The 21,872-nt window shown below is 45.0% G+C and overlaps 1 protein-coding gene and 1 non-coding gene across 5 annotated transcripts; both read right to left on the bottom strand.

Annotated features, from left to right (window-relative positions):
- Positions 1–1,105: 1,105 nt before the first annotated feature.
- DHRS7B (dehydrogenase/reductase 7B) lies at positions 1,106–21,159 on the bottom strand. Of its 4 annotated transcripts, none has more exons than XM_070954852.1 (8): positions 21,131–21,159; positions 19,889–19,958; positions 13,432–13,598; positions 10,890–11,005; positions 10,137–10,347; positions 8,865–8,957; positions 6,771–6,923; positions 1,106–3,066 (listed from the first exon to the last, which is right to left on the bottom strand). In XM_070954852.1, exons 3-8 carry the CDS (start codon positions 13,580–13,582, stop codon positions 2,858–2,860), a joined length of 933 nt encoding a protein of 310 aa, XP_070810953.1. In that variant the 5' UTR covers positions 13,583–13,598; positions 19,889–19,958; positions 21,131–21,159; the 3' UTR covers positions 1,106–2,857. The 4 variants fall into 4 exon arrangements, with proteins under 4 accessions (XP_070810953.1, XP_070810954.1, XP_070810951.1 ...); XM_070954853.1 differs by lacking the exon at positions 21,131–21,159 and adding an exon at positions 21,101–21,129; XM_070954850.1 differs by lacking the exons at positions 19,889–19,958; positions 21,131–21,159 and adding an exon at positions 21,101–21,117.
- LOC139325543 (U6 spliceosomal RNA) lies at positions 10,467–10,574 on the bottom strand. Its single transcript, XR_011601101.1, has one exon. It is a non-coding gene; the product is annotated as a U6 spliceosomal RNA (small nuclear RNA).
- Positions 21,160–21,872: the final 713 nt, after the last annotated feature.

The following is a 21,872-nucleotide window of genomic DNA, read 5'->3' as shown; positions in this document are numbered from 1 at the left end:
AAAATATATACAAAAAGTATGAAGGCTATTGCTTAACGCATTGTAAGCCGCCCTGAGTCTCTGGAGAAGGGCGGCATATAAATCAAATTTTAAAAAAAAATTAAAAAAAAAATAGCGCTTAGACTTATATACCGCTTCATAGTGCTTTACCCTCTTAAGCGGTTTATAGAGTCAGCCTCTTGCCCCCAATGATCTGAGTCCTCATTTTACCCACTTCGAAAGGATGGAAGGCTGAGTCGACCTTGAGCCTGGTGAGAATTGAACTCGTAGTAATTGCAGGCAGCTGGATGTTAAATGTTGCCTTAGGAGGCATTAGCCTCCTACGCCACTCAGGCTCCTTAACAAGCATGTGACTAACTTAATAGCTGGCGGCGATTCACTTAAATGTGGCATGAAAAATGTAAAACGGAGCAAAACTCACTTAGCAAATGTCTCACTTAACGACATAATCGAGGCTCAGTTGTGATCGTAAGGACTTACCTGTATGAAGAGAGGGATCCTAAGTAGCCCATTTCATCTGGGCGTGGTTTGAAAATTTCAAGGTACTAAAGAATTGAATCAGGAAAACAAGTATTTTTTTTTAAAAAAAAATCACCCAAGTATCTTATCCTGCCTGTGCAGAAAGGTTAAGATCACCTGTTCAGTGAGATTTAAATTGTATAGTGTGCAGGTATATTTCTTTCCCTGCCTTGTGACTAGCGTTTGGTAAAGGACCCTCGAAATGGCTTCCCACGAAGGCAAAAGCCAGACATGGATGCTATTTTTAGCTTTTTTTGGAATCTAGAATTAGGGATCGAGCCCCTTTCAAGCTTCTCACCAATAGGGCCATTTGGTCACCACTCGAGATCCTGCAGCTTTCTGGATCCAGCAGCTGCTCTACCGAGGAAGCCCAGTGGATTCGCCTTTTTTTCCATGCAAGAGCAGTTAGGTAATCGAATATATTTCCTTCACGTTGTATTTAGCGCAAGCAATTTTTCTTAAAAAAAAGGAAAAGGCGGAGAAAGAGCGATGGTTAAATAATTCCAGCTTCTGTTTGGCAGAGTCGCTGAGAGTCCCTGATCTCAAAAGTAAACGCACCGAGCGGTTCTGTTATTTATAGCCATATAAATTTTATTTCCCCCAGAATGCACAAGCAGATGTTACAAAAGGGTCTGGATCTGAGGAGCAGGGAAGCCAGCAGATGAGGCCAAGAATGGATTTAACGTTGAAATAATTTGCATTTCGGAGGGGCGAGCTCAGTTTGAGGTTTCGGCTGATTGAAAACTGCTAAGGTTAAGAGTAGAAAAGTCCTCAACTTGCAACCGTTTGTTTAGCAAGTGAGAAGTTATGACGGCGCTGGAAAAAAAAGGGACTTAATGTAATAACCATCACCACATCCCCGTGGTCATATGACAAAAATTGGGGCGCTTGGTAACCAGCATGTAACAGGTAGTCCTCGACTTACGACTATGGGACACTGCAACTATCATAAATGTGAGTCAGTTGCCAAGCATCAGAATGTAAATCCCACGACTACGGAAATGCTGTGACGGTCGTAACTCACTGCAGATTTCGCCACTGTCCAAACTTCTTGAGATCTTTTAAGAGAGACAAATACATAAACCTTAGTTTTGCACGTCATGCTAAGCCATGGTTTATTGAAGCCTGGGCCACGCTGGCACACCAAACCAGTCAAAAGAAAAAAACCCATTGTAGTTTAACGAGATATATGAAGTAGTTTCTCTATCTTATATACTAAAGACCTGTAATTCTCCCATAAATGGCATCTCCGCCATTTTCTTTAACTTGGAATATTTTAATACTGTGATTCCCTGAAAATAAGACCAGGTCATATATTAATTTTTGCTCCAAAAGACGCATTATTAGGGATTATTTTCCAGTTAGTCTTATTTTCAGGGAAACGCGGCATTAAATGCGTCCGTCTGGCTGATGATTTTAAAGGTAAAAGTTCCCCTCGCAGATACGTGCTAGTCGTTCCTGACTCTAGGGGGCGGTGCTCATCTCCGTTTCAAAGCCGAAGAGCCAGCGCGTCTGAAGACATCTCCGTGGTCATGTGGCCGGCATGACTCAACGCCAAAGGCGCACGGAACACTGTTCCCTTCCCACCAAAGGTGGTCCCTATTTTTCTACTTGCATTTTTTAACGTGCTTTCGATCTGCTGGGTTGGCAGAAGCCGGGACAAGGAACAGGAGCTCACCCCGTTTACGCGGCACTAGGGATTCGAACCGTCGAACTACCGACCTTTCTGATCGACAAGCTCAGCGTCTCAGCCACTGAGCCACCACGTCCCTTGATCCCTGTTAAAATCCCTGATGATCTTAACGGGGGCTTATTTCTGGGGTAGGGCTTATATTACGAGCATCCTGAAAAATCATTGCCAGGGCTTATTTTTTTCTGAGTGGGTCTTTATTTTCCGGGGGGGGGGGGAAACACGGTACCTATGGGGAATGACTCATGTTTTTTGCCCTCTCCCGTTTACAAAAGAGAAGTGTAAAAGATAAGTTTGGAAAACAGGTGAGAAGAACAACTCAAAATATCCAGCTATTAATGGCACGTTGTCTTCTGAAGGTCCACCGAGCGGGAAAACAGCACATCAACCAGCCACCTTCCGTTCCCTAAATCTGCCGTGAACTGGCTAAGCATTAACCCCTTGAAATTATATACAGAAAATGTTAGAGCCTGAAAACTTTGCGTGGATGAAGCTTCTCGTCTCCAGACCAAAAATCCGCTTCTTAAGTGCACCGAAGGATGAAAATGTTCAGCTCCTGCAGCTCTCCACTGATGTTAAGATACGATACCTAGCAGCTTCGGTCCACACTTTGACATGGGCGAAGTCTATGGGGGTGGGTGGGGGGGGCTAGGATTCCTTGTCTTTCCTCTCCTTCCGAGCTCTCCTGGCCATGAGGGCGAAGAAGACGGTAGGGAAGAGCGGTCGGAGATAGATCGCCAGGGCAGCCAGAAAACCAGGCGCCACCAAAACTTCCTTTTTCTTCTCCCCCACGGCGTTCAGGACCAGTCGAGCCACATCTGCGGCTGTCTTGCCTTCACTGATGGTCTTGTCCATCACTGCATCGTATAGAAAATGAGCACGCAAGAAAGTGAGCAGGCAAGAAAGTGGCAGCGAGAAAGCAGAGAGCTTTCTCGCTTGCCACAGACGAGCCATCGCAAAAGACAGCTCGTTCTCGGCCCAAAGGTGCTTTTTTGGCAACTGGGCTTACTTGCTTTTTTCTTTTGAAGACGTTTCACTTCTCATCCAAGAAGCTTCTTCAGCTCGCTCTGAATGGATGGTGGGGAATGGAAGGATTTATACTCCTCGCAGACAGAGCTGGTCATTTCCATCCTTTCAGAGGGTTGCTGAGGCCATTTGGAGATTTATCTGTGTCCTCAGAGTCACCTGAGCACTACAAATGGTTTCTGTAGTCTGCAATTTTTCCTCTGGAAATCCATTCCTACTCTCGCACCATTCCAAGGGTGCTCATCCCAAATTGTATGGCTAAAAGTCTGTGGAGCAGGGGTCTCCAACCTTGGCAACTTTTAAGACTTGTGGACTTCAACTCCCAGAGTTCCTCAGCCAGCTTGCAAGTCAAAAGAAAAAACTCCATTGTAGTTTAACGAGATATATGAAGGAGTTTCTCTATCTTACATACTAAAGACCTGTAACTCTCCCATAAATGGGATCCCTGCCATTTTCTTTAACTTGGAATATTTTAATACTGTGTTTCCCTGAAAATAAGACCGGGTCATATATTAATTTTTGCTCCAAAAGACGCATTATTGGGGATTATTTTTCAGTTAGGTCTTATTTTCAGGGAAAAACGGCACTAAATGCATCCGTCTAGCTGATGATCTTAAAGGTAAAGGTTCCCCTCGCACATATGTGCTAGTCATTCCCGGCTCTAGGGGGCGGTGCTCATCTCCGTTTCAAAGCCAAAGAGTCAGCGCTGTCCGAAGACCTCTCCGTGGTCCTGTGGCCGGCATGACTCAACGCCAAAGGCACACAGGACGCTGTTCCCTTCCCACCAAAGGTGGTCCCTATTTTCCTACTTGTATTTTTTACCTGCTTTCGAACTGCTAGGTTGGCAGAAGCTGGGACAAATAACGGGAGCTCACTCCGTTAAGCACCACTAGGTATTCGAACCGCTGAACTGGCGACCTTTCTGATTGACAGAAAGGGCTGAGGAACTCTGGGAGTTGAAGTTCACAAGTCTTAAAGTTGCCAAGGTTGGAGACCCCTGCTGTAGAGATTCTCAGTAAAAGAAGAAAGTCCAGTTTTTTGTTTTTTTTTTTAATTTGATTTATATGCCGCCCTTCTCCGGAGACTCAGGGCGGCTTACAATGTGCTAAGCAATAGCCTTCATTCTTTTGTATATTTTATACAAAGTCAGCTTATTGCCCCCACAAACTGGGTCCTCATTTCACCTACCTTAGAAAGGATGGAAGGCTGAGTCAACCTTGAGCCTTGGAGAGATTTGAACCAGCAGAAATTTCAGGCAGCTGTGTTAATAACAGGGTGCTTAGACCACTGTACTATCAAGGCTCTTTCAGTTGCCTCCTGAAAAAGCACCTTTGGGATAATCATGACCTGGAGGACTGAGAATCTCTACAGACTTTTAGCTATACAATTTGGGATGAGCACTCTTTGAATGGTGCGGGAGTAGGAATGGATTTCCAGAGGGGGAAAAAAAATGGAAGACTACAGGAACCAGGAGCACCACTCAGGTGACCCTGAGGACACAGATAAAACTCCAAGTGGCCTCAATGACCCTCAGAAAGGATGCAAATGACCAGCTCTGTCTGCAAGGAGAATAAATCCTTCCGTTCCCCACCATCCAGTCAGAGCTGAAGAAGCTTCTCGGATGAGAAGCGGAAACGTCTTCAAAAGAAAAAAGAAGGAAGTCCAGTTGCCTCCTAAAAAAAAGCACCATGACCTGGAGGACTGAGAATTTATACAGACTTTTAGCTAGTCCTTAACCGTTCATTTAATGACCACTTGAGGTTACAACCGCGCTGAAAAAAAAGTGACTTTACGGCTGTTTTTTCCTCACAACTGTTACAAGCATCCCTGTAAGTCACACCCTCAAAATTCGGACGCTTGGCTACTAGCTTATATTTATGACAGTCGCAGTTTCCCGGAGTCACCAAATCCACCTTCTGACGAGCAAAGCCAAATTCACTTCACAACAAGTCTGGTACTAACTTAATAGCTGCAGTGATTCCCTTAACAACGGTGGCCAAAAGGTGGTATAAAAGGGGCAGAATTCACTTAACTGTCTAGTCTAGCAATGGAAATTTGGGGTTCTGTCGGGCTCGTAAATCGAGGCTTTGCCGAACCAGCTCTTGCTGGAAAGCTAGGGCTCATGAATAAGCCCTCCAAATTCCCTGTTCATTGTACGGTACTTTTCGGAGTATAAGACGCACTTTTTTCCCCAAAAAAGAGGGTGAAAATCTGGGTGCGTCTGATACTCCGAATGTAGCCCTGCCCAGCTTCTCAAACGGAGGTTTCAGAGGTTGGAAAAAACATCAGAAATGAAGCTTCAGAAAAGAAGCCCCCAAACAGAGCTTCAGAGGCTTTTTTTCTGAAGCTGTTTCAGAGGCTTTTTTTCTGAAGCTCTGTTTCGGAAGCTTTCAGAGGCAGGAAAAAAGCAAAAAAAAAAAAAAGCAAGGCACAGAGCTCACAACCAAGGAACCTGTTGCTAAAATTCACCTCTGGGAACAGCTGATTGGGGGTATTCCGGGAGGCCGATCCACCTGCCAATCAGCTGTTTTCTTATTTTCCTCCCCAAAAACTAAGGTGCATCTTATACTCCGAAAAATATGGTAATTGTTATTACTTTCGTTATAAAGGAAGCAGCTGTTCTGCAAAGCAAGACGGCAGCCTCAAAGCTCATCTGCGCTTTGCCAGCAATGCCCAAGGCTCAGGGAGACCCCAGGTGCGTTCTTAGATTTAGGCGTGGGTAGCTCAACGGCCTCTTTGGGGAGGAGGGGCGCTACTAAATGCCCGTTCGTGACTGGCCCAATCTGTCATTCTGAGGAGTGCCCATAATGTCTCTGCTGAATTCCAGATGGGCCCACCAGCCCTCAACAGCTGGGGACAGCCTCCCCTACCGTAAGTCCTTCAGGATCTCAACATCGTATGGATGGTTCAGTGTTTTTTTTACAGCCTACCGTATTTTTCGGAGTATAAGAGGCACTTTCCCCCCCCTAAAAGGGGGTGAAAATTTAGGTGTGTCTTATACGCCGAATGTAGCCCCACCCACCCACTGGCCCCCAACCTTTGGCCTCTGTCTCCCAACAATTTACCTCCTTGCAGCAAGCAGCAAGAAGAAACAGCCCATTTCAGCTTCAACACAGCCTGATTAGCACAAGTTGATTGTCCCTTGGATGGGCCTCCCGACTTTCAGCTGTTTCAGGCTGCAGGGATTGCCATGGCCTATTGCTGCGGGGGCCTCTGCTGCTTGCTGCAAGGAGGTAAATTGCTGGGAGCAGATTTTTTTTCTCCCTTGTGCTAATCAAGCTATGCCGAAAACGAAAATGAAAGTAAAGCAGGCTGTTTGCTGCAACGAGGCGAAATTGCTGGGAGGCAGAGGCAGATTGCTTTTTCTTCTTTTCCTCATTTAAAAAAGGTACGGGCGTCTTATAGTCCGGAGCGTCTTATACTCCGCAAAACACGGTAATTTGCTGAGCTTTGAGGGGACCTGGATAAATGAATCCACAAACCGTCTCCTCGACTGGCAGGCCGTTGGCACCCCTCCAGGAGAACCGCTCCTCACCTCCGTACTGGGACCCGTCTGACGTGACGGCGTTGAGCGAAAGGTTAGTCTGGATGTAGCCGGGACTGACAACCGTCACTTCGATGTTGAACTGCTCCACTTCGGCTCGCAAACAGTCAAAAAAGGCTTGAGTGGCGTGCTTGGAGGCCGCATCTGAGGAGGGCGAAGGAGATAGGAAGGGTAGATCAACAACCTACCCGTGCCTACAGCAGGGGGTGGGCAATTGATTTTCCCATAGAGGGCTACACGAGGAAATGGGACTGTTGTGAATAGGCTGGACTCAATTCTGATCCATGGTGGGCAGCTTTATTTACATTTGATTTCTAATTTCCGATTGACCTCACGCGGGCCGGACAGGGACAGTCAAAGGGCCCGACGTAGCCTGGGGGGGGGGGCATAAACGCCCATGCCGTGGCCTATCGGCTGCCGGCCCCTCCAGCAACCAAATCAGAGGAGGAGGAGGAGGTATGGGAGTCAGGGCCAGTATTTATTTTTTATTGATTTGATTTGATTTGATTTCTATACCGCCCTACTCCCGGAGGACTCAGGGCGGTGAACAGCCAAGCAATAAAATCCATACATACAAAATTTAAAAAGCAGAATTAAAATCAAATTAAATAGCTTTGGCCCAGACAAATTAAAACCCCAATCAATTTAAAACCAGTTTTAAAATTTGAATATATAAAACACTAAAAAATATTAAAAATTAAAAATTCTTTTATAAAAGAGGGAGAAAATTAGGCCAGGCCCGCCTGGTGGAATAAAAAGGTCTTGAGAGCGCGGCGGAAGGTGCGCAGATCCGGGATCCTCCGTATCTCCAGGGGGAGCTCGTTCCAGATACTAGGTGCCCCCACAGAGAAGGCTCTCCCCCTGGGGGCCGCCAGTCAGCATTGTTTGGCTGATGGCACCCGGAGGAGCCCCTCTCTATGGGAGCGTACCGGCCGTATCAAGGCATCCTGAGAGCTCCGAGGGAGAAGAGGGAATGGAGGTGGCAGAGAGAGAGAGAGAGACAGAGGCAGAGCCTGGGCCGTCCGTCAGCCCTCAGATGGAGAGTCAACAGCCCCCAGGTCTGGAGGTGGCTGATGAGGAAGAGGAGGAACAGCTGGGTCCAGTGCCCGACGCACGAATGCACAGAAGGCAGAGGAGAGGAGAGCAGTGGAAATCAATGGGCCGGTCCTCGGGACGGAAGAGCCAATGCTGCTAGCAAAGCCCCACCCTAGCTCTGGGGATAAAAGGCAGGGGGGCGGAGAATAGAATAGATGTGGCGGACAACTATTCATCTTCCTGCCGGACAGACTTGTGAGCCTGCAGTGAGAGAGAAACTTTTTTCCGGGGCTGCTAATAAAGGAATCATTGATTTAAATACAGAGGGTTTGTCGTGTTTGGGGAGCCGGGTCAGAACAGACCAGATCTGGTTTACAGAAATGTTTTTCAACTTTGATATCTTGAAGACGGGTGGACTTCAACTCCTAGCTGACAAGAGCTAAACAGCTTGAAATAGATCTATGCTAAAGGTAAAGGTTCCCCTCGCACATGTGTGCTAGTCGTTCCCGACTCTAGGGGGCGGTGCTCATCCCCGTTTCAAAGCCGAAGAGCCAGCGCTGTCCGAAGACGTGTCCGTGGTCATGTGGCCGGCATGACTCAACGCTGAAGGCGCACGGAACGCTGTTCCCTTCCCACCAAAGGTGGTCTCTATTTTTCTACTGGCATTTTTTACGTGCTTTCGAACTGCTAGGTTGGCAGAAGCTGGGACATGGAACAGGAGCTCACTCTATTACGCGGCGCTAGGGATTCGAACCGCTGAACTACCAACCTTTTGATCGACAAGCTCAGCATCTTAGCCACTGAGCCACACTGCTCAGTGTTAAGACGTCAAGTGCTAGTCTCCCTTTATTTCTTTGTCGGTCAACATAAAACTCAACAGCATCCAACAGAAAGTTTTTCCTAAGCCACCACTGTTGCCTCCGTCTTTCAAATTTGATATACAGCTGCCCAGCCCCGAAGGATTAAACCAGCGAATTAAAAACACGAAACCTCACAGGTTAAAAGACGGCCCTTAAAAGCGTCGCGAGCCCACAACAAGGCAGGACTTACACGCCGAGCGGAAAGGAATGCTGATTTTGCCTTGCACGCTGCTGATGGTGACGATGTGCCCTTTCCTCCTCTTGATCATGGCAGGCAGGAGGGCTGGGATGGAAGAGGGGAGAAAAATTAAGACCTTCCAAACACGACTGTAACAATCGCAGGTCGTCCTCGACTTACGACGACCATCGGGGAGCAGCATTGCCATCGCTGAGCGAGGCCGTCATTCAGTCGGCCTGATTTTACCCAGTTTTGCGCACGGTTGTTAAGCGAATCACACGGTCGTTAAACGAATCCGGCTCCCCTCCCCCCCCACCCCCGCACTGACTTTCCCGGTTGAAAGTCGGCTGGGAAGGTCCCAAACGGGGATCATGTGATCGACCGTCATAAATACATAAATGCAAATATAAATATGAGCTGTGGTGGCGCAAGTGGTTAGAATGCAGTACTGCAGGCTGACTCTGCATTCCCACAGCTAGAGGTTCGATCCTGACCGGCTCCAGGTTGACTCAGCCTTCCGTCCTTCTGAGGTGGGTAAAATGAGGATCCTGATGTTGGGGGCAATACGTTGACTCTGTAAACTGCTTAGAGAGGGCTGTAAATCACTATGAAGTGGTATATAAGTCTAAGTGCTATGGCTATTGCTTCTTTCATTTTCTTTGTTTTCTCTCCCTTCCTTTTCTCCTTCCTTCCTTCCTTCCTTCCTTCCTTCCTTCCTTCCTTCCTATTGCTTTTTTCCTTCCTTTCCTTTTTTTTCTCTCCCTCCCTTTTCTCCCTCCTTCCTTCCTTCCTTCCCTTCCTCCTCTCCCCTCCCTCCCTCCCTTCCTTGCCATGGTGGCGCAGTAGTTAGAATGCAGTACTGCAGGCTATTTCTGCTGACTGCTGGCTGTGGGTAGTTCGATCCCGACCGGCTCAAGGTTGACTCAACCTTCCACCCTTCCAAACCGGGACCCAGATTGTCGGGGGCAATATGCCGAATCTATAAACTGCTTGGAGAGGGCTGTAAAAGCCCTGTGAAGCGGTATATAAGTCTATAAGTGCTGTTGCTATTGCTATAAATACAAAAATGGCGGCTGCAACCATCACCAACGCCTTCCCGTTGCCAAGCGTCCGAAACAACGGTTTTAAATCCAGGATTACCTGCAGTTTTGTCTCAATTCTATTCTTCCCGTTATTTATTTGATTCATGATTTTGCTACATTGCTCGGATCTGATTTTTTTTTGGGGGGGTGGGGGAGGGTCCTTTCTCACCTGGAAATGGAAATCAACATCTTGAGAGCTTACCTTTCGTCAAAGCAAGCGGCCCAAAATAATTGGTTTCCATCACTTTCCGGTCCACCTCGATCGCGGTCTCTGTTATGGTGCCCCGGTAGCTGATCCCAGCGTTGTTGATTAAAATATCGACATGATCCACGCAGCTCAAAATCTCCTTCGCAGCACTCACTACCGTTTTGATATCCGAGAGATCAAAAACCACCGTGTGATGTTTGTGGCCCTGTGAAAATGGAGGAGGAGAGGGAGCGGGGAAATCAAAACCCCACAACTTTTTGCACCCAAACCTTTTCAGCTACAGGATTTGCAGCCTAGCCTTCTAATTTTTTTTAAAAAATGTTAAAAAATATGGAACCACTTCACGAATTTGCGTGTCGTCCTTGCGCAGAGGCCATGCTAATCTTCTCTGTATCGTTCCAATTTTAGTATATGTGCTGCCGAAGAGAGCACTTTATTCTATTGTTCAGGTAGTCCTCGGCTTACGACCACGACGAGCACAAAATTTCCCTTTGCTAAATGAGTTTAAAGGTAAAGGTTCCCCTCGCATGTATGTGCTAGTCGTTCCTGACTCTAGGGGCCGGTGATCATCTCCGTTTCAAAGCCGAAGAGCCAGCGCTGTCCGAAGACGTCTCTGTGGTCATGTGGCTGGCATGACTCAACGCCAAAGGCGCACGGAATGCTGTTACCTTCCCACCAAAGTTAAGTGAGTGCGAACCACAAAATCAATTTCCCAACTTGCCTCTTGCCTTCTCTGTCACTACTCACGTTTTTGAGGGGGTCAGCGGCAGCAGATAACTCCTGGAGAACACCCTGGAGCCTCTCCGCACTTCGGCCACACAGCACCAATTGGGATCCCGCAGCGTGGAAAGCTTTGGCGCATTCTGACCAGGAAGAAAGCAGGAAGAGAGAGTGAGTGTCTGTTTGATTGTATGAGCCCAGGATGCCCATAAAACCTGATATGCCCTTTAGAAGTGGTGGAGCAGGTGTGAAATGCTACCGGTTCGCTCCGGTTTGGGTGAACCGGTAGTGATAAAAACTACCGGCTGGAGCGAACCGGTAGTAAAAAAAATGCTTTAAAAAGTAAAAAAAAGGTTCCAACAATCGCACGGCACAGCTGTGATCGTTGGAACCTGTTTTTGTTTTTATTTTTTTAAAGCATTTTTTAGCTACCGGTTCAGGCGAATAGGTAGTCAAAAATGCTTTTAAAAGGGGGGGGAGGGAAGTTGGCCATGCCCACCCAGTCACATGACCCCCCCACCAAGCCATGCCCACCAAGCCACGCCCACAGAACCAGTAGCAAAAAATTTTGCATTTCACCACTGTGGTGGACTCCTTGACTTACAACGGTTTGTTTAGTGACCGTTGAAAGTTAGAACAGCACTGGAAAAAAAATGACTTATGACCGGTTTTTCAGCAGAAATTTGGGGGCTCAATAGTGGTCGTAAACCGAGGAAGACTGAATCACTTTTACAAGCTTTTTCTATTGATCATTCTGGATGAATTTCCAACAGGAGCCAGTCTACGCCTCCCCCCCCCTATGTTTTAATTTTTTTAAAAAAATAAGTTTCCAAAGATTAAAATACACAGTACTAAAAAAAACATAATACACACAAAAAAAGCAAGAAAAACACACACACACAGAAAAAACAAGAAATATAAGCAACCAAAAACAACATATCAAAATTCCAATACAAATAACTTTTCTGCATCGGTATCTCTAGCCTATTTAACGTCTTTACACAAATTCTACTTCTAAATATCTCTATTTTAAACTTAACGTCTTTATCTAAAATCTAAATGATCTTGACTTCTATTTACATTTCGATCTCGTAACAAAAACATCCCTTAAGTTTTATGTTTACTCTCCAACCGGGAATACCATTTATTCCATATTAAATAGTACACGGTGTTCTCCCTCTCCTTCATTTCCATAGTTAATCTGTCCATCTCTGCACATATTTTTTTAAATTATGATTTGATCCGGAGAGATCTCTGGTTGTTTCCAATTTTGTGCTATCCCAATTCTACTTCCCACCATGTTTTTAATAGATGCAATTGCTCAGTCCTGCTAACTGGAGCGACAGCACTTCTTTCTTGACAAAAAATAAAAAAGGCATTTTATGAAGGCAAAAAAGTGTATATTGCCATGCTTATGTAGGTGTTTAAGAAGGTAAATATCTCGGGGGAAATAATGACCTAATTTTAGCCTCGGTCTCCCAGAGGAAAAAATTCTGCATATATATATATATATTTTAGAAAGGATGACAGCTAAGTGTTGCAAAGAAGTTTTTTTTAAAACCCGATTGCAAGATTTAAAAAAAATCAAGTTCCCCTCCACAAATAAAGAATGCAAAACATTTTTTTCCCCTATCCACCTGAAGCCAGCTCTTTCCCAATTATCTTGGATTCCTGCCTCTCAAGGCAACACACAGACTAGGTTCTCATCCAGAAGTGTTATTCAGCCAGTTCCCACCGGTTCGCGCAAACCGTTAGTGGAAATTTGGCCACAGTCGCTAAATCGGTAGACATGGCTGGCTGGCCATGCCCCCGAACCGGTCTCCTGGTCGCCGCTCGCTCACCCTGCCCGCCATGTTCGTTGCTGCCATGTTCTTGCTGCATGCGCATCCCATTGTCTTGCAAGTCCAATGGGATGTGCATGTGCGAAGAACATGGCGGTGATGGCAGTAGCTTTTTCCGTGACCTCCGATACTTTTCCGCGGCCTGGGAGGCTTCTTTGCCAGCTGCTTTCCAGCAGCGGCAGCTGGTTGGGGGCCGCCATAAACTCCAGTCAGCTTGTCTTCCAGACTCTGGACCAGCCGCCGTGGAAAATAAACAGCCCGAACAAAGAGGCGGTGGTGGGGGAGGAAGTGGGGCTAGGACCAGGGCCACTAAAGGAGGGGAAACGGGGGCGACTGGCGAAGGGAGGGCGGGGGTAGATAGGTGAAAATTCCAAAAAAATTCCTACCTTTTCCTTTTGGGCGTGGCTAGGTGGGGGTCATGTGACTGAGTGGGTGTGGGTGATGTCAAGTTGACCACGCCCACTCAGTCACATGCCTCACCTAGCCATGCCCACCGAACCGGTAGCAAAAATTTTTGAAACCCACCGCTGTTCCCATCCTGTGCTAAGCTATAGTTTGCGCTCTCGTGGTTTATTGTTAAGCCACCAATGGCTGGGTTGACTCAACTTGCTTAGCTAGAAACGAAGCAACCATGTGCTGGTTTAGTCTGCAGTGCAGCTCTAGCTATGGAAAAGCAGGAGGTATGTCCCTCTTCTGTGCCAGATCAAATTTCAGGAGAAAAACCTTACCTTTCCCCAGTCCAGAAGTCGCTCCTGTGATCACCACTACTGCGTCCTTCAGATAGGCCCTTGCCTGGATTCTTCTGACCAATCGTAAGAGAGTGAAGACCCCTGCGCCACCGAAAAGCAGCGGAAGAAGGATTCCAGTGGTGAAATCCATGAGCTTTTGATTTCTCCTGGAGAGGCAGAAAGGAATGAAGGGGGGAAGAAAAAAAAAAACCATGTGAAATAGATGGATTGTTAACTCTTTTAAGTCAGGGATTCCCAACCTTGTCAACTTCAAGACGGGTGGACTTCAGCTCCCGGAATTCCCCAGCCAGCATGTTAAAATTACGATTAGTGTAAAATTTTAAGATTTCCAACCTTGCCGTCATCGAGGTTAGCTTCGTTAACGACCCATGCATTCCTTTAATTTCGTTTGCAAAACGCGCTTAGCTTCTTAAGCAAAGTGGGATGCCAATCGTTAAACAAAGCCATCTACAAGAGTGTTTGGAAAATAATAATACAGGAAAACTTAACATTAACACACACACACACACACACAAAAAGAGTTAAAAATCCGACAACAGCAGCTTCTGAACTGAATCCAGGAATAATCAAGCATGCCTCAAGTTAGGGTTAGGGTTAGGGTTAGGGTTAGGCATATTTTTGTTGGGCATTCTACCAGAAAAATATGATAAAAAGACTACATATTTGATTTTGCATATACCAGGGGTCGGCAATCTTAAAACACTTAAAAAGCCATTTGGACCCGTTTCCCAAACAAAAGAAAAGACCGGGAGCCACAAAACTCTTCCCATGCCTTACTATTTCCTGAGCGGCCACAAAACTAGCATATGTAGTTGAATTAAACGTTCCGTTTTCTTCTGAAACTTTTCTTTTCTTGGATTTATCTATGGTTGGCCTACCGGAGGTCAAAAAGCTCAATAAATGGCGTGCCGGCGGATGTCGCACATTGGCGGTTGTGACACATATTTTGAGCGACAGGGAACCGCAGCAGTGGGATGAAAGAGCCACATACGGCTCCAGAGCTGTGGACCCTGGCATATACTAACCCCAGCTAGAACTGTATTTGCACAACAATGGAAAAATGATGAAATCCCGTCTGAGGAAATATTAGAATGCGCAGAAATGGATAGACTAATGCTTATTATTAAGGACAAAGAAGAAACTGAATATAATCTGATATGGGACATATTTTATCAATGGCTAGACAACAAAAACAGAAGTTAAGAAGGGAGGAGATATAAAAAGAGGAAATGTTAAAGTGGAGAGTTGTTAAAGAAGATGATTTAAGTATTACTGTTACCCTGTTTCTCCGAAAATAAGATCCAACCAGAAAATAAGCCCTAGCATGAGTTTTCGGGATGCCTGTAATATAAGCCCTGCCCCCAAAGTAAGCCCCAGTTAAGATTGTCAGCCAGATGGGTGCATTTAGTACCATATTTTCCCCAAAATATGGGGAACAAGAGCCTTGGTAGTACAGTGGTCTAAGGCACCCTGTTATTAAGCTGGTTATTAAGACCAGCTGCCTGCAATTACTGCAGGTTCGAATCTCGCCAAGGCTCAAGGTTGACTCAGCCTTCCATCCTTTCTAAGGTAGGTAAATTGAGGACCCAGATTGTGGGGGCAATAAGCTGACTTTGTATAAATATACAAAAGGATGAAAGCTATTGCTGAGCACATTGTAAGCTGCCCTGAGTCTCCGAAGAAGGGCGGCATATAAATCAAATTTAAAAAAAAAAAAAAAAAAAAAGACCTTACCAGAAAAATAAGTCCTAATGCGTCTTTTGGAGCAAAAATTAATATAAGACCTGGTCTTATTTATGTTAGCATATTAGCAATATTACGGTGATGGATATTTATTTATTTATTTTATTTGTTTAAATTTCTATACCGCCCTTCTCCAGAATAGGACTCAGGGCGGTGAACAGCCGGGGTAAAAAACAATACATACAAAATTTAAAAACAATTTAAAATAATTAAATATTATTGGCCGAAAATTAAAATAACCCAATTTAAAATCAATTTAAAATTTACTCAAGCCAGCCCCGCTAGTTGAAATAAATGGGTTTTTAGGGCCCGACGAAAAATCCGGAGGTCTGTTATTGTACGTATCTCTGGGGAGAGGTTGTTCCAGAGGGTGGGCGCCGCCACAGAGAAGGCTCTCCCCCTGGGGGTCGTCAGCCGACATTGTCTGGCGGACGGCACCCTGAGGAGGCCCACTCTGTGCGAGCGTACTGGCCGGTGGGAGGCTATTGGTGACAACGAAGTGTTGTATTACGATTATTTAAATATAACTTTTACCCAGATCGCACACTGTTTGATAAAAATTGAATGTTATGTAAATAAAACAAGTAAAACTTGTAAAAAAAAAAAAAGCATGCGCCTCGAGTTCATGCTGAAAAGTTTAAGAGCCTGTGGGAGCCAATTTTGCGACGGAGTTATCACGTTATCAAGCGAGCTCCCATTCAAACAGGAGGCAAAAACCACACACAAACACACACGCCGAACAAATCAAAACTCGAGAAAATGCCAAACCACCTTGCCGTCTGTTGCGTCCACCTGAGACCAGCCCCTGGATCCAGAGTCAGACAACAGGTCTTACTGTCCTTGAGACCGCCTAGTTCTGGAAGGTGGTTTGCTGCTGCAACTAAACCCGGTGCCAAGTCAACCATTTCCGATCTTCTCACTCGAAAGAAAGTTCTAACTGTAAAATCTCTACAGGGAGATTGTTCGGGGACACGAGAACAGCAGCAGAAATTCCAAAAGCTCTTTGAAATGACATACATACATACATACATACATACATACATACATACATACATATTTCTTTTTCTTTTTCGTAGGCTTTTATGTGCATATTCTTTCTAGCCAGGTTTTACCTACGTAAGCTAAGATGTTCTACAGCCCTAGTTCTGTTCCTACAAGTTCCTACTTGTGAATGAGATTTCACAGAACTAGGGCTGTAGAACATCTTAGCTTACGTAGGTAAAACCTGGCTAGAAAGAATATGCATATATATATATATATATATGTCAAGTTTCCGAAAGATGTCCTAATTAATTCATGAGCCATGATCCAAACTTCAAAGGAAATATAGTCATTTATTAGGAGCAACATTCCGGCAATACTTGGATGCAGTTAGGACTGATCCTACGTAGATTTACGTTCCCCTATGACCCTGTCTCTCCCCTCCTCTCTGGCCGTGTCATAAATCACATTCTCCAATTAACCACTTTGGCTGGCTACGAAACCTAACACCCTCCTTCTGATTGCGGTCAGAAAGAATGTATGGAATTCGCTTCAGTTCTCCCTCCCTCCTGCTCATGGCAACTTGAAAGCTTTGCAAGTTGACTATATCTATCTATCTATCATCTATCTATCTATCTATCTATCTATCTATCTATCTATCTATCTATCTAATTTATTTTATTATTAGTTCAATTTATATGCTGCCCTTCTCCGGAGACTCAGGGCGGCTTACAATGCGTTAAGCAATAGCCTGTATATATGGCCATCCGGACTTGACTTGCAGTTAACAAGACGGTGTGCAATAAATTACTGCCCAGTTAAGAGGCTCATAAGTTTATTTCAATGTCTTCCTGAATAATTGAAGAAGAACAAGTGAAAAAGAAATGCTCCCTGTTACATATTCATTGCCAAATGGGATTAGCTGCTCCGATACATGTACAGTTCTCAATTTAAGGAATCGTAAGAAAAAAACCCATTCTGCGGAACTGTTAATGTAGAAATCCTTCAGCCTTGCAGAGATTTAAAAAAAAAAAAAAGCAACGTTTTGGGCTCTTAAAAACTGCATTCGGCTGAATTTAAACTGGCCATCGAGACAATCTCAGATGAGCGTTTCCAGCAATTCAATATGGCAATCAATGCTATGAAGGCAGGCTTAAAAGGCCTGCTGGATTTTTTTTTTAAAAAAGAAAAAGAAATGCCTAATGCAAAATAAATCCTAACTGGGAGACGGAAAAATGAGACGAGCAAGAAAGCATAAGATTTTCTCTTTTAAGTCTTAAGGTTTGAGGGGTGTCATCGTGAATATTGTAAGGTCCTACGTTGTGGAAAAAAATAGAAGCTTCAATGGCAGAGCAGCGTCCCATGCTGGTCTCTGAAGCTTTAACCCCCACCAGCCAAAAGATTTAAATAGATAAATGGCTGATGGCCAAGCTAAGAAGTGGCACATGAGAGCAGAGACAGTCTCCAAATAACCCACTGTAATGTTACAGGCGTGCCTATTATTTTAACAGTGAATGGATGTCTGTTGTGATCTAGGCTTCCTGAGTCATTAAAACAACACGAGTAGTCCCAAAAACCTCTTTTATTGCAACAGCTATGAATTACGTTCATTCACAGCTAAGTCCCAATTAGTTGCAAAAAGTCCTTCGGGATATGTCCTTCGGGATAATCACCAACCATGCTGCCAAAGACCTACTTGGCAAAACTACACGGAGTCCAGAATCAACCAGAGATGCCGACTGGGAACAGAATTAGCAACGTTGCTTTCCTGCAAAGGGCCCACTTGCCTTTGCTCCTCTTTTAAGCCTTATGGGAGGGGCCAATCCTCTCCAGGCCTTACTCCCAAGTCGTCCTTTTTGCTTTAGCTGCTCTTGCCTTCTGGCAGCTCTGCTCATGCTGCTGGCTGGGGGATTCTGGGAGTTGAAGTCCACCCATCTTCAAGCTACCAAGGTTGAGAAACACTGATCTAGACATTGAAAGTGTTGCTCTTTCTTTTATATAGCAAAAATTTTAAAGAATTATTAAAAAAAAGAAGAAGACTACATCGGATTAAAGAAATTGGGAGGGTATTTGTATGTCTAATCTAGTGGTGAAGGCACCAGACTAGAAACCGAGAAGCCATGAGTTCCAATCTGCCTCGGGCAGAAAACAAGCTGCACTGGAAGCTGTCTATCTACTAACTATTTTTAATTTTAACAGCATCAGACTGTGCTTGCCAGCGTTTAATGATTCAGAATGGCTTCACCTACATGGGGAAAATAAAAATAAAAATTCTGGTCCTTCTTTTTTTTGCAAGCTAAATTTAGTTCTTTTCTTGCCAGGTCTTGCCACAAGGGGTTCTGTTCTCAAATACCGCCTCCTCCTGTTTCTTTGCCAATAAGGCCCAAGAGCTTTTACAAACCGCAAATGGAGGTTGTAAATTCAGAATTAGGGAGTTGGACAATCGACTCCATCTTATGCTGGATGAAGGAAACATACCAAGTGACGGTTAATCAAGCAGGGAAGAGATCTCTGGTGAAATTCAAATTTCTTTTACTACCGGTTCTGTGGGCGTGGCTTGGTGGGCGTGGCAGGGGAAGGATACTGCAAAATCTCCATTCCCACCCAACTCCACGGGAAGGATACTGCAAAATCTCCATTCCCACCCCATTCCTGGGGGAAGGATACTGCAAAATCCCCATTCCCTCACCACTCCAGGGGAAGGATACTGCAAAATCTCCATTCCCTCCCCACTCCAGGGGAAGGATACTGCAAAATGCCCATTCCCTCACCACTCCTGGGGGAAGGATACTGCAAAATCTCCATTCCCACCCCCCTCTGGGGCCAGCCAGAGGTGGTATTTGCCGGTTCCCCAAACTACTCAAAATTTCCTCTACCGGTTCTGCAGAACCTGTCAGAACCTGCTGGATTTCACCCCTGGAAGAGATCCATTTTTCCATTCCATTTTTCACTTTGCACGTAAGGCATATACTCATAATTATATGTGCCTATTTTCCATACATCCATTCAATTGCCAGTATTTACTGACATATTTTTGAACTTGCTTGAAGTGATGGAACTAAATTAAATTGCTCAAGAGTTTCAGATCAAGACACAACAAGAGTCTACTTGTTAAGCATCCCAACCCAGCAGCAATTAGAACTCAAGAGAATCCCTCAACTAGCTTGATCTTTTTTCAACATCGTCTTGGATTAAAACACCACACGCTCTGAGAAGTTCAATTCTATGGATCTTGATTCCAAGAAGGAGGAAAAAAAGCAGACTCTAGCGGCAAGTCTGCTATGTTAATATTACGAAAATGTTGAGATTCCAGTTTGGCTTTGAGGCAAACATAATTAAGGATGACTCAAGATGCCAAATCGTCTGGATTTCCCAAAGCAGCTTTTCTCACCATAAGAGCTCGCAGTTGGGTGGACTTCCAACTCCCAGAATTCCCCAGACAGCTATGGGAATTCTGGGAGTTGAAGTCCACCCATCTTCAAGCTGCCAAGGTTGAGAAACACTGTCCTAAATGAATTCCAAGGCCTTTGCGGACAAACACTCGAAGCCAAAATGCAGCTATTTCATCATCCATGGTGAATATAGTCAGAGAGTTACAACAACTAATAACCGTTAATTAGTAAATCAGATAAATAAATACCCCAATTATGATCCTACAAGGTAAGTTAGTCTGACAGATGTCAACTGCCTTAAGATCAACTCCTAGTCTCACCTTCCAACTCAGAGATTCTCAACCTTGGCAGCTTTAAGAAGTCTGGAGTTCAATTGTTGGCTGGGGAATTCTGGGAATTGAAACAAATGAATCGAATTAACGTTGCTGAGATTGAGAACATTGCTCTAAACTCTTCCTCTCCACCCATGTCTGGAGGAATTCCATTACCCATTCCATTATATTCCTTTAGCCTAACATGGTTCCCATCCATTGCCTTCCATAATCATTGGACTACAATTCCCATCCCGACTGATCCAGCCATGGCCTCCTACATCCTTTCCATCCACCAACTCTGCAACCAGCACACTCTGTTTTGGACAGGAATGTCCATCATGCCCAGCTATTACACTTGCTGTGGATAATGGGCACTGCAATCTAATGCCCAACCGGAAAGAGTTGGGAAAGAAACGCAATCCCTCTTCCATCTACCTTCTTTCTGGATTTATATAACCAGGCTCCCCACATTTAGCAAGAATATATGAACTCTCTCAAAGAAGAACACCTCCCATCCAGCTATTGCACTTGCTGTGGATGATGGGCACTGCAATCCAATGCACAATACGGAAGACTTGGAAAAGCAACTCTACCCCTCTTTCTGGATTTATGTAGCCAGGCTCCCCACATTTAGCAAGAATATATGACTGCCCCTCCAAAGAACAACACCCATCCCAATCCAGCTATTACACTTGCTGTGGATAATGGGCACTGCAATCTAATGCCCAACAGGAAAGAGTTGGGAAAGAAACTCTATCCCTCTTCCATCTACCTTCTTTCTGGATTTATATAACCAGGCTCCCCACATTTAGCAAGAATATATGAACTCTCTCAAAGAAGAACACCTCCCATCCAGCTATTGCACTTGCTGTGGATGATGGGCACTGCAATCCAATGGCCAATACGGAAGAGTTGGAAAAGCAACTCTACTCCTCTTCCTGGATTTATGTAGCCAGGCTCCCCAAATTTAGCAAGAATATATGACTGCCCCCCCAAAGAACAACACCCATCGCAATCCAGCTATTACACTTGCTGTGGATGATGGGCATTGCAATCCAATGCCCAACATGGAAGAGTTGGGAAAGCAACTCTGGCTCCTCCCATCTTCCCAGATTTATATAACCAGCTCCCCATATTTATAATTGTGACCCTCCCCCCAAGACATATATCCCCCCCCACCAACTCCCCCCCCCCCTTTTCTGGTTTCATGCAAACTACCTTGCAACCCCCATCAGCGTGATCACATACCCGGAAGTGAGATGACACCTTTCCCCGCCCCCTCTCTCCGCTGTGTCCAATCAAGACGCACCGTTTCAAACCAGACGCCGGGCGGAGCTATCGGACCAGCAGCCAATCAGAGACGGCGCGTGGTCGAACGCCCCGAAGCAATCGATGCGATAGGTGGTCCGGTTGCTTTTAAATTCCCTCCGGAAACCTTGACCGTAGGAATAGCGTTCCGCCTGGTTTAGAGTTCCGACCCAGTAATCTCTCTAGCCTTAGAGCAAATCGTATTTTATCTTATTTTTTTAGAGTCCAAGGAAAGGAAAAAAAAAATAAGATAAAATATGATTTGCTGTTTTTTTAGGTCAGCAAGGGAGATAAGCAGTGAAAAAGCAGGAGTGGAGCTTTCATGAATCTTGAATAGGGAGGGGCCAATTGAAGATTTAAGAGGGATTTTTTTTTCTCATTTACCCATAATAATGCTCTTAGAGAGTTTTCGCCTAAATGTTTGAGTCCTTATTTTCAAGGAAAAAGCATTTTCTTGCATAATATTTTGTTGATGAGGGTTTCTTAAAATGAATTTTTGGCCCTGAACATGTTTCCTAGATCAGCTGGATATATATTTGGAAGCAGAAAACTACTCTGTAAGGAAAACAATAGAACCGTTTCTATGCATCGCAGGAAAACTGCTTGGATTTGTCCAAGTATATAGTACCAGGAATTGACTCAATTCTTTAGGTCTGTAATATTAATAGTTTATTTTCCTATT

This window comes from Pituophis catenifer, unplaced genomic scaffold (assembly GCF_029215685.1).
Source record: "Pituophis catenifer annectens isolate HBS135680 unplaced genomic scaffold, rPitCat1.0.hap2 SCAF_16, whole genome shotgun sequence".
NCBI lineage: Eukaryota > Metazoa > Chordata > Lepidosauria > Squamata > Colubridae > Pituophis > Pituophis catenifer.
Note: the sequence above shows the minus strand (reverse complement) of the source record. Positions and strands in the feature narration are given on the sequence as shown.